We start from the raw sequence: 12,663 nt of genomic DNA on the forward strand, positions 1-12,663 counted from the left end.
AAGTGTTACTGGTTTCTTATGCTTTTATCCAGTGGGAAAAGCCAAGCAGCATGCAGCCATAACCGTGAACAACCCAGTTAAACAAAGGGCAGCCTCATTTTGGGGGTCATTGAGTGCTCTTGTAGGTAACCAATGCACTGATTCAGCCTGCTAGGTGTTCACAGACCAAATTTAGTGACTCAGACCGGCATACTGATTGGTATCTCTTCCCGCAAGGATGTTGGCGTTGCTAAAAGCCAACCACAGTTGCTCCAAACCTGGGATAAAGTTTCTTCTTCTATGAGGTGGTGCCTGTTTCAGTTCCTTATCTGGCACTACTGCTGCAGCAGGTGGAGCTTTCTCTATGCATGCTACTTTCCCCCCCTTTTTCAAATCTTGATCTAATGTTTCTGTTTGCTTCCTTATATTCTCTTATATGTTCAGTAACCTGAACGGGTGCAAAATGATCTCCACAATGGTTGAGGGCAAGTTTGGTTACATTATGTGCATTTACCTGCTGGTGTCATTGCTGAGCACTGGGGCCATCAGAGATGCAAGATACCCACACATTTCTCTCCATGCAAAGAAAAGTAGCTTGGGGCTAAGGTCAGCAGTTCATCTTCCTTCTGCACCCCATTCCTTCTATCAGGTTATGAGATTCTCCATTAACTCCAGTGGGAGTGTCTTTACTTACAAGACCGGTTTCACAGATGTAACAGATCACACCATCAACACAGGGTGAGGGCCAAAGAAATGTGATTTTCACATTTCTCTCCTTGCCAGTCACAAGAAAAATCTCCTTTCTGAAGCTGCTCTTTGCATTTCAAAGGAAGCTCCCACTGGCATGAAGAGCAGCTTCCCTTAAAGCAGGGATGGGGAACTTGTGGTCCTCCAGATGTTGTTGGACTCCAACTCCCATAAGCCCCAGCCAACATGGCTAGTAGTTGGGAATGGTGAGAGTTGTGGTCCCAACAACATCACAAGTTAGCCATCACTGCCCTAAAATGCAGGCAGCATTTTCAAAGAGGTGAGATAAAGAGCTAATCTTCCTAGTGGTCTCTGGGCTCAAAAGACCTGTGTGTTAATTGCATCCACATAATTAACCTCAGAAGTACCGTAGTTTGGCCCTGACTCAAGCCAGCATGAGACTTGAACTAAATAAATGTGGCCCTTTCCCCACTACACCCACCTTGCAAAATTTCCCCCTTGCATTGGGGGAATCCCACCAGTGCAGAGAGCATGCTAGCAGCACATGTGTTGCAAATCTAATATAAATTCATTACAACAGTGTAGCATCTCATTCTGGTGGTGCAGTGAAATTTAGTATCAATGTTATCTTTGCTCTAGCCAACTCTTCTATTAGGCATAGCAGCTGCCTCAGGGAACTGATTTTGAGTGTCACGAGAGGGCAGTAAAGTGATAGTTATATAATTTATTATTCTTGTATTTTTCTTGTCAAGTGTCTGTGAGATTTGTTGCATCAGATGCCAAAAAGAACTTGACTGGCCTTGGGTACATGGGAGGCAGGAGGCACCAGTTGCTTCTCTGCCTCAGGCAGCAAAGCCTCAAAGTCCAATTTTGTTCTACCCAGTGTGCAGAACAGGATAGGTTGTAGTTCAAAAAGAAGAGCCTCCATTTCTATGCAATAAAAATAATTGTTATATGTTAAGGTTTCTCCAGGATAGAGTTGGATTGCAACTTAATATTTTTAAAGGCATTTTAATGAGATTTGTTAATGTGCTCACTTACATTACTTACTTATGTACCCACCTGACCTTCACCCTAAAGTCCCAGGACAGGTTGCATTATGACATAGGTTTACCAGATGTCCCTGGGTTCCAGGGACAGCCCCCGGATTTGCAAATCTGTCCCCAGGAAATGTGGCAGCAGCAGCCTCAGCGGCCTGGAGCTAGCCTGGTAGCGCAGTTGGCTCTGGCTGATTTCAGGAGCTGCTCGCTGCCATGGCGCCCGCCATTTTTCCTCACCGGAAGTCCCCATATGATGTTCCGGTGAGGAAAAATGGCGGGCGCCATGGCAGTGAGCAGCTCCTGAAGCCAGCCAGAGCCAACTGCACTACCAGGCTGGCTCCAGGCTGCTCAGACTGCCGCTACCGCCACCACTGCCGAAGGGGAACCGGGGATGTCCGGCGGTATAGATCTCCTGCCCTCTTCCCCCTTTGTTTTGACTGATTGGGGGAGGCTCGGAAGTTGCGGGCGGGCGGCTGTTGCCCAGTTTTTTAAAAACTCTGCGCATTTATGTTTCACAGGGTGCAAAAGAAGGGCTTTGCACCTTTATACAATATGCATGTGTGCTTGGGCCCAGGGTCTTTTGCCTCACCATCCCCACTACTGACGCCCTGTTACTACTCAGCTTCAAAAAAAAAAAGTGTCCCCAGATTCATTGAAAAAAATCTGGTAACCATATTATAACACAATATTGAAAACAGTTTTCAAACAACTTAAAATTACATTTGTCTAACCTACTTGATGTGATAATCGTGATGAGAAGCAGAAGACCATTTATCCGATCATTTTCCCGGACCCAGACCTATCTCCCATGAAAACAAAATCTCGAAAGCAGTTTACAACAGCAAAACGTGTCGTCAGAACAATTTAAAAACCGGGAGAACCCACCAACCAACACCGGTTTTCCATTGCTCGTCAGGAGAGACTTTAACCAGCCACTACCCCGCCACCTACAATGCAACCAACTTGTCTCAAGTTAGCAGAAGGGCGCTCGGAACGAGGCGTCGGGCAAAAAGGGGGGAAAGGAGTTGGTGAAAAAGGGGGAAAGGCGGCTTCACATTCGGCCGCCGCGCATGCCCAGAAGTGCCGCGCATGCTCCTTAGTAGGCAAGAAGCCTTGGCTCGGCCGCAACCTCGCCTCGCAACTCCGCCGCTGGGAGCGCGATGCCTCTGTGGGCGGGGCCAAAGGAGTGGGCTGGAGGCAGTGGCGGCGGCGGCCTCCCCCCCCCGTAGGAGGGTAGAGGGCGTGGCCTGAGGAGGCGGAGGCGGCGCGCGGGGCCATTTCATCGAGCGGCGGCGGCGCAGGCGGCCCGGCCAGGATGCGCTTGGCAGCGTCTCGCGGCGGTAGCAGCAGCAGCAGCAGCAGCTGCGGCACCAGCAGCAGCAGCGCCAGGGACGAGCCCGCCGCTTCCCTCCTGCCGCAACCGCGCTAGCGCCCGCCGCGCAGCCACAGCCGTGCTCCGTCTCTCCTCCCGGCCCTGCCGGTCCCTGCTCCACCTCCTCCTGTGTCGGCGGCGGGAGCATCGCCGTCCCTCCTTCTCTGCCCTGCTCCTCTCGCGTCTGCTTCCTCGGCGTCTCCCATGGCGGCCCCGGGCAACATCGTGTCCGTTATGGCCAGCAAGACCAAGACCAAGAAGAAGCATTTCGTGGCCCAGAAAGTCAAGCTCTTCCGGGCCAGCGACCCGCTGCTCAGCGTCCTCATGTGGGGGGTGAACCACTCGGTAAGAGCCGGCGCTTCCTGGGGCGGGGGGTGGTTGCTTTGCTGGCCCGGCGGAGGCCCCTTCGTCTCCGCCGCAACCTCCGCCTCCTCCCTCCACCCCTCTCCTCCTTCCTCCTCCTCCTGTCAATGCGGGGCCTCTCTCTGTGCCCCCTCGCTCCCCAAACTCCGGATCAGTACCTTCCCCATAGCTCTATCTCCCTCCCCCTTCAGCAGTTCTGAAAGGGAGTACGTACTTGCAACACCCCCCCCATATGCACACTTTCTCTTTTTAATCCACCCATCTCTCCCACCCCCTTTCTCTGTTTTATAGGGGATTCCTGCCAGTAGCTCCTAGTGAGGAAGGGGACTGGCTAGTGTAGTTAGAAAGGGGAAAGATGAAATGTCTTCACCTGTGGGGTAGGCAATGTGCTTCTCTGCCTGTGGGGTAGGAATGTGCCCTTGGGTACTTGAGTTCAGAGGCATACTGCCCTTGGGGTGGCAAAAGCCATGGGTACACTCTGCCTTATAATCTTTTCTCTTTGTGCACCTTTCTCTGTCGTATGCACACACAACCTTGTGTATAGGGCTATGGGCATCCCAGTACTTGGTAGCTGCTATCGCTATTTGCTGTGGTGACTAAATGGACCTCAAAGCAATACCGTTCTTATATTCACTGTGCTAGCCGATTGTACTTCTTGCCCTGAAATGGGCTTGGGGGTGGGAATCTGCTAAACAAATGCTGCTCTTATTTAAGTGCATCTTGGGGATGGTTGACAGTTGGGCAGCGTTAGATTAATGGTAGGAGCTGTGTGTGTTTTGCCACTGGGCTAATGGCTTTGCTGCTGTCCAGGTTGGATGCATTTTGCTGAGTAGTGGTAAAAAAATATGTCAGGCTGCAGAAGTGCTGGGATCTGTTATACATGCACAGCAAACCATCTCCCCCCCCAACCCCAACCCCCAGACATAATCAGTATTGTGTAGCTGGGAGGCAGGACGATTAATGATGTCTGAGATAAAGCACTGCTAGGGCAAGGAAGCTAGAGGCATGCTGCTGCCTTGGAGTACTGCAGTGTTCTGCTTCTCTGTTGGTAGCGGCGCTTCTACCTGTGCGGTGTTGATCGGATCAGATCAAGGAGAACAGAAATGTGAGACTTGGCTACTGGCTTTTGGCAGAGTTGTAGCATATCAGCTTGAATATTGGCAGTGATAGGACCTTGTGACTTCAGCCAAATATTATTTATGAGCAAGCTTTGAAAATAACTAGTTCTGATGGCTACGCATGTCTGGTTTCAATGTTAGCTGCTCTAAGCTGTACTTTGTAGTAGGACTTAAGATGCTTGAAGCTTGGATTGCACTATGTATAAAAGGCTTTAAACAGGGAAAGGGGTGTTGACTTGTCAAGTAAAAAACATGTGTAATGTCTTACCTTGTTAGGGTTGTGTTCACCTGGTTGAAGTGGTGATACTTCAGTTATGCAAGTGTGTTCAGACGAGACCTGCAAGGTTTTCGGTTCAAGGTGCTGCTGCAAACTGCCCTTGAGCTTGAGGAAGGGGGGGGGGAGCAGCACAATCTGCACTAGGTTCTGTGAACTTCTGATATTTGCAATTTGCTGACTCTCCCTACTTTGCTTGGACAGAAACCTTTGCCGTCTTGTTACTTTCAGTTACTGCAGTTATTTAAAACAAACTGACTGTGAATTTCTCCCACTGAACTTGTGTGCCTATATTGGCAGCTTTTACCAGAAGCTAAATCAGGCTGCCTTTTGATCTTCAAACCTAGCTACTTCCAAATCCTCTCTGCTGCCTACACACTTCCCCTCTCTTTCTTGAAAAGTGCATTGTTTTGCAAATACATTTGTGTTGTTGAGAATTGTTTTGCAAATGCATTGTTGTACATATATGGGAAATATCCACCACTGCACAGGCATTGCCCTTTGCACAAGTGCAGGTTTGTATGCAACTTTAAGATGTTAATGATAACTTTCATAGCTATTCACTCTGTTCTATTTCAGTGGTGCTATGCTGCATCTTGAGGTAAGGTTTGTGGTTTGGTGACTAATCATCCTCTTTATCCAGAAACAGCATAATACTATCTTTCTTGGGAAACGTATCTGTGTTAGGGGGAAGTTGGCTAACAAGTCTCCCGAAGCAGTGTTACTAGACTTCTCATTTCTCAGACTTATTCTTGGCAACCAGATATTTTGGAAGTTGTGCTAAACTGTGTAATGGCCCTCCGTCTTCATATTTCCCCAAACAGCAAGTGAAGATCATTTTAACGACAGCTTTTCATCCAAGGAAGAGTGATTCTATGTGAAAACTTTATCTTAAAATATGAAAACCAAGCACAGCCTCTGAGCATTGCATGTGGGTATATTTACACATGTGTCCATCTTCGGTCACTGTCCTAGGACTCATCACCCAAGAACCTCTTTTGTATACAAGAAATAATTTCACATTTCTGAGCCACAGACCCTTGGTAGCAATCTAGGCTTGGGTTTGTGGAACTGTGAAAGTCATGCATCACCTGTGGCGTCCGCCTTATGATAAATGAGAGAGATGGGTTGTTGACTATTCAGTTCTCTTTTAACCTCTGATTTGTTTACATCTTCAAGAGATGAAGGCAAGTTCAGGGGTTATCTCAGAATAATTGATAATGTAATCAGACTTGTTTTCTATTCATTGCGGTAGTAAATGCCATGAGTTGATGACTTTGACATTAACATAATTGTAACAGATTTGTCTTGTAGGATGAGAAGCTGCAGGATATGTTGAACTGTAACTTTTAGTGCTGAGTTTTCACCATGTTTTTTAACTTCAAGTCTTACAGTGGCAAAATAATTTTTCTAGATGCAGTACTTCTAAATACATAACTTAATAGACTACTTGGGACATGTGTTAACTTAGAAGCAGCCTGATCTGGTAAGAAAGGGGCCATAGGGCTAGACTTGTAAAAGATAAGGTAAGTTAATTTGAAAAAGGAATTTAAAAGTCATTAATAAAGATTAGCAGTCGTTAGGTTGTCTCCCTCATAGCTTTAACTTCTTTTTAAACTCTACCAGACTGAGCAGCTTTTGTAAGATACTAATGTTGAAGTCATACTGAATACATTGAAACCACAAGTGTAGAATTAAAGTGTGAAAAGTGTAAAATCTGAAGAAAAACCAGAGTATGTGTAGAATTAAAGAAATTGCAGAAACATGCTCTTAACTAAACTTGTAGAAGAAAAGAAAATACGGTTTTAAGTACTCTTATTTTGTAAGTGCATGTGTTGGAATGGCCATTCTTTTAAATGACCAAAGCGTTCTAGGCAATGCTGGAAAAATATATTTCAATTTCCTAAGCCAGTTTGAGCTTTATATATTTTTAGATGCCAACCTTGGGCAAATATGTTATGGCTCGTCTCCCCACACCTACAGATTCTATACCTTTTGTAGGCATTGTTAGATTCCTGCATCTTTGTCTAGTCCTGGGCATAAGGGAAAGTACCGTAAATGCTAGGAGTGGTAGGAATGCATTCGCCATTTGTGTGTGTAGGCTTTGAATAGTACATAACTGTGTTCTGTGTTTGTCTACAGCTTCCTTGGAACCTGTGCAGAGTATCTTGGGTGGAGAGGAGTCCTCTCACTCATCCCATTTGGCACAGAATATAGCTACTTGGAAAGTGGGTAGAGTAGAGTCTCTTCTGCCCTTGCTAAGAACTGATTGCAACATTTTTATAATCCCCACAACCCTGTTTCATATCACAGTGAACATCTGTGGAATTTCTTGTCTGGGAATGAAAAAGCTTTCTGTGAACAGTGTTTCAAACAAGCAGCTTTCCCCATGAGTAAGGACCATGTAATAGAAAACTCTTCTTTGCCTTCATTTTCAAAAACAAAAAACAGCAACTTCTTAAAAATATAGTGCTATTGTTGCTAGTCAATGAGTTTTTGCCCTTTTTAATATATATATTTTACTATAGTCTCTTGGGGGTAGAGCTAACTTTTCTGCTTAGAAATGCTTGACCAAATGGCTCAGAGCAAAAGTAATTTGTAATTTACCCACACACACTCCAACACTTGAGCAGTGAGTGCTTAAAATAAGCTTCTGAGCTTTCACCAGCAGCTACTACTAGCTCATGGAGCACCTAGCCTGATAGATATGCAGATCATGCAAGTGCAGATTGGCACAAGGCCAAAACAATATTGACTTTCCATTTTGAGCAAGAAGAAGAATTCAGGGTAAGGATGCTTTCCTCAGAATACAGCTGGGCATTACAAGATAGATAATCTTTTGTTCCAAGCCCATTAATTTCAGATGCTGACAGCATCACTAATAGACTTTTATTTTTAGGAGACTATGAAAACAGCCTTGGCTTCAAACTTGAATATAAGAATGAAAAAGGTTAGAATTCATTTGTAACATAGTGTAGGTAGACCTAACTTTTAGGTTGGCTCTTTGCTTTGGTTTGAGGGTTTTATGTGGCCCCAGGTTTGTAATGCTGGAGAATGGGGTGGACCAGATTCCTGTTCTACCTCTCCCAGTAATGCTATGTCTTAAGCCCTTAGGCCTCACTCTTGCCAGCCCCACCTGGGGGTGGGATGGAGAATGGAGCCATCTATAAAGTGAAATGTTATGTATAATAATTTATTATTTATACCCCGCCCATCTGGCTGAGTTTCCGCAGGCACTCTAGGTGGCTTCCAACCGAATATTAAAAACAATACCGCATCACACATTAAAACACAGGGCCGCCTTCAGTTGTCTTTTAAAAGTAAAATAGTTGTTTATTGCCTTGACATCTGCTGGGAGGCCGTTCCACAGGGCAGGCATCACTACCGAGAAGGCCCTCTGCCTGGTTCCCTGTAACTTCACTTGAGGGAACCGCCAGAAGGCCCTTGGAGCTGGACCTCAGTGTCCGGGCTGAATGATGGGGGTGGAGATGCTCCTTCAGGTATACAGGACCGAGGCCGTTTAGGGCTTTAAAGGTCAGCACCAACACTTTGAATTGTGCTCGGAAACGTACTGGGAGCCAATGAATATCTTTCAGGATCAGTGTTATATGGTCTCGGTGGCCACTCCCAGTCACCAGTCTAGCTGCTGCATTCTGGATTAATTGCAGTTTCCGAGTCACCTTCAAAGGTAGCCCCATGTAGAGTGCATTGCAGTAGTCCAAGCAGGAGATAACCAGAGCATGCACCACCCTGGCGAAACAGTCCGCGGGCAGGTAGGGTCTCAGCCTGCGTACCAGATGGAGCTAGTAAACAGCTGCCCTGGACACAGAATTAACCTGTGCCTCCATGGACAGCTGTGAGTCCAAAATGACTCCCAGGCTGTGCACCTGGTTCTTCACGGGCACAGTTACCCCATTCAGGATCAGGGAGTCCTCCATGTAAAGCATAGCCTGTCCCTGCTATTCGAGAGCAAGGCCTTGGAGTACTTAGTGCAACTCTGGCACAATGTGACTTACCTGCTGCTCTCCCATAATACCCCAGTCAGCCTACCTGTTGACTGACTTTGGGTTTAGCCCTGAAAATGTGAGGACATGCAAGCATTGGACAATCTTCAAAGTGCTCTGACTTAACTGAGTGAGAAAACGTATCAAGGGGGTGGAACAGCTCCCCTATGAGGAGAGGTGGCAGCATTTGGGCATTTTAGTTTAGAGGAAAGACAATTAAAGAGTGATATGATAGAGGTATATAAAATTATGCCTGGTCTGGAGAAAGTAGATAGGGGAAAGTTTTACTCTCTCTCATAACATTAGAATTCATGGACATCCAATGAAGCTGGACATTGGAGGATGCAGAACAGACAAAAAAAAATGCAGCAGATAGTTAAACTTTGGAATTTGCTCCCACAGGAGGCAGTGATGGCCACCAACTTGGATGGCTTTAAAAGAGGATTAGACAAATCCATGAAGGATTAGGCTATTGTTGGCTATTACCTACCCATAATGGCTATGCTCTGCCTCCATGGTTGAAAGTTATAAGCAAATTGCAGGAAACTACAGGAGGGGAGAAGGGTCTTGCACTTGGATCCCGCTTGCTAGCTTCCCATAGGCATCTGCTTGGCCACTGTGACAACATGATGCAGCTGGGTGAGATGAGCCACTGGCCTGATCCAGAAGGCTCTTTTTACATTCTTAATGGAAAAAAATACGTCTTTCAGGCCAAACTGTAGGAAGATCTTTTCTCATGCTGTGCCATGTTGGCTAGATTACGGGGCTATAGATCTGATTTGCATTCTTCTCAATGGAAATCCGATGTGTAGAACTCTAGGACTGGCTTGTTCTGAATTTCTAAAAGCTGTTGCAGTGACTGCCAATATCATAAAAGCTGGGCCATCCAAAACAGAATCGAAATCATTCGATGCATTATGTGGATACATTTAGTAATGCTAACTGTCAGTCATAATAGAACATTGAAGACACAGTGAAGATGTCAGGTAAGATACAATAAGTCAATGCATGCTACAATACCTGCCAATTTATTGCCCAATTCATTCAGTTTGCTGAGAGCTCCAAAAGGAGCCTTGAATCCCTTTCTGCTGCCACTCTGAATAATTTGGTGGTGTTTGCAAACTTGGGTCACTTTGCTGCTCACCCTAACTTGAGTTACGAGTTATCAGTCCATAGGAGGACTTGTTCTCTTATCCTATGAATGCCAAGTTTCTTCAGGAGCCTTTGAGAGCTTCTCTCAAATTTAAGTATACGATGTCCACTGGCTCACACCTGTCCATATGCCTGACACACTCCCCACAAATGCTAAAATGTTCGTAAGACAGGACTTGCCTTTGCAGAAGCCATGTTGATTCTTTTTTGTTAAGACTAATTCTTGTGTAGGCTTGGCTATATCACAATTCATGTTACCTTTAACATATTCCCCAATCTACTCGAAACAGATATTAAGCAAATTGACCTGCACTTTCCTGGATTCTGGTCCCCTAATCTTTAAAAGCTAGTGTTACATTTGCTGTTTTCCAGCCCTCTGGTACAAAGGCCAATCTTTGTTGAGTGGTAACCACCTGCTTGATTAAGATGGCTTGGCATTACATAAATGGGCTTCATGTTTGAGGGAAAGCTACAGCACTAAAGGTTACACATTTTATACTTAGAGCAGATAACATGATGGAAAAAGTTGAAAGATTGCACTTTAAACATTTAACGCAAACTATTCAAACCAGCAGTTGCTATAGTTACTGTGGTAGCATCTGCAAACCCATAGGACATCTTAAGTAGGCAGATCAGACTCTCTCTCTCTTTCTAAAATGTGACTCATTTACAAGAACCAGATCCACTTTTCATACTAAGTAAAGGAACTTGCAAGATGTGTGACCTTATAGGAGAATAACACAAATTCCTAAAATATTCATGCATGGCAGTGATTCTTGAAATATAGAATGAGTCCAAATGGATACAGGGCATCTTGGAGGGATGGTAGTGCAAAGATAAGATCATGAGCCCTGTGGTGCCTGCCTTCCTACGTTGTCCAACTCCCTAAAAGATAAGAGAGGGTTGTCTATATTGGATCTCTGGGAAAACTTTCTTTCTACCTCTATCTTCCAACCTGATAGAGAAGAGGAGCTGTTTGTTCTCTTCTAATGATGCTGCTCTGTATGGCTTTAGATAGTCTGATGCCTTGCTCTTCTTTTTCGCAGGTGATAATGCCTCATGCCATATATGCTTGGCAGCTTTAGGATGTAGTTGCACCACTGTATTCAAGGTGTTCTGAACTTTCACCTGCAGAGCTGATGGTTAACTTGCCCCCCCCTTCTGTGTGTATCTTTACTTTTTGCCCTCCCCAACCCAGTATTCGCAGACTTTGAAAAAACTCTGAGCTGATGTCTAGTAACCCTGTTACTGTTGGAGGATGTTTTGTGAGGATTTTTCTTTGAATACCATATTTTTCCATGTACAGTGGTACCTCGGGTTACATATGCTTCAGGTTACAGACTCCGCTAACCCAGAAATAGTGCTTCAGATTAAGAACTTTGCTTCAGGATGAGAACAGAAATCCTGCTACAGCGGCACGGCGGCAGCAGGAGTCCCCATTAGCTAAAGTGGTGCTTCAGGTTAAGAACAGTTTCAGGTTAAGAACGGACCTCCGGAACGAATTAAGTACTTAACCTGAGGTACCACTGTATAAGACACCCCCTTGTATAAGACGACCCCCCTTTTTTAACCCAAAATTAAGAAATTAAGTTGTTTAGCTTTTTGGGGTGGGGTGGGGAGGTCACTTCCGCCGATCGCTCACCTGCCTGCCCACCACTGCTGATTGCACACCTCGCCGCAGCCAATTGACTGCCAGTTTGCCGCCACCAACAGCCAACCTGTCCACTTGCCACAGCCACCAATCGCCAGCAGGCCATTAATCGCACGTTCCCCCTCTGCATTCACTATCCGTGTATAAGACGACACCCAATTTTTGCCTAATTTTTTTTAGCAAAAAACATCGTCTTATACACGGAAAAATACGGTACTTCTCTTGGGGAAGCCAGTGTGAGGAAATGAAACACTGTATTAATTACACCAAAGCAGGCAGAGTTACTTAAGTTGCAAAACCCCAGCTGGGCTTAGGGTTAGACAGTAAATCCTAACATCGTTGAAGGCATTGGCAAAAGGGAAGAAGAATCTTGCTGAAGGCTTTTAGTTTGTAAAACTCTGAAATACTGGAAACCTAGTATGTAATTACCACTTCATTGTTCAGACTGTGAGTTCTAGTGCTCATGCAGCCAAAGTGGCACTGCCCAAGCAACAAGAGGGAGGTATTAGCAGTCTCGGGAACTTCAAAGTTTGCAGAAGTAAAGTGCATCTTTAGAAAAGCCCTAAGGAGAATGTCCAGAACAGCCCAGTGCAGACTGAGCATGCTCAGTGAGCACAGAATGTTGACAAACTCCAGTGGGGGTGGGGGATGATGGAATGCAGTGGTTGGAATTCTGAATGCCAGTGATGGACTGTGCAGAATTTGGTTGCAGATCTTACTTGTATCTGCTGAAATCCCATGGTCTAGAGATTGAATTCATGTATGTAAACCTTATTTTCTATTAAGGTTAGAATAGAATAGTTTGCACTACTGGAATTAAAAATCAATGGGCATATAAGTGTGTGCTAGTTCCTGTAACTTCAGTTGTAAATAGAAATGTAATATTTTCCATATCACCAACATAATACATTTGCTAGACAACTGCTACTTCATTAATAGTATCAAGATTCCCATCCCTTTGTGTGGGGTAAAACAGTATCCACATCTGCTTCCTTTGGGGCA

At 45.3% G+C, this 12,663-nt stretch overlaps 1 protein-coding gene across 2 annotated transcripts in view; it reads left to right on the top strand.

Moving 5' to 3' along the window:
* The first annotated feature begins 3,046 nt into the window (after positions 1 to 3,046).
* Positions 3,047 to 12,663, top strand: part of PIP4K2A (phosphatidylinositol-5-phosphate 4-kinase type 2 alpha) — a 60,105-nt gene continuing 50,488 nt past the window's right edge. For both annotated transcript variants that reach the window (XM_053359356.1, XM_053359357.1), the window contains exon 1: positions 3,047 to 3,444. In XM_053359356.1, the coding sequence (XP_053215331.1) occupies positions 3,304 to 3,444 (141 nt within the window). In that variant the 5' untranslated portion in view covers positions 3,047 to 3,303. The remainder of the gene's footprint in view (positions 3,445 to 12,663) is intronic.

Source organism: Podarcis raffonei, chromosome 12, assembly GCF_027172205.1.
Source record: "Podarcis raffonei isolate rPodRaf1 chromosome 12, rPodRaf1.pri, whole genome shotgun sequence".
In the NCBI taxonomy this organism is placed as follows: Eukaryota; Metazoa; Chordata; class Lepidosauria; order Squamata; family Lacertidae; genus Podarcis; species Podarcis raffonei.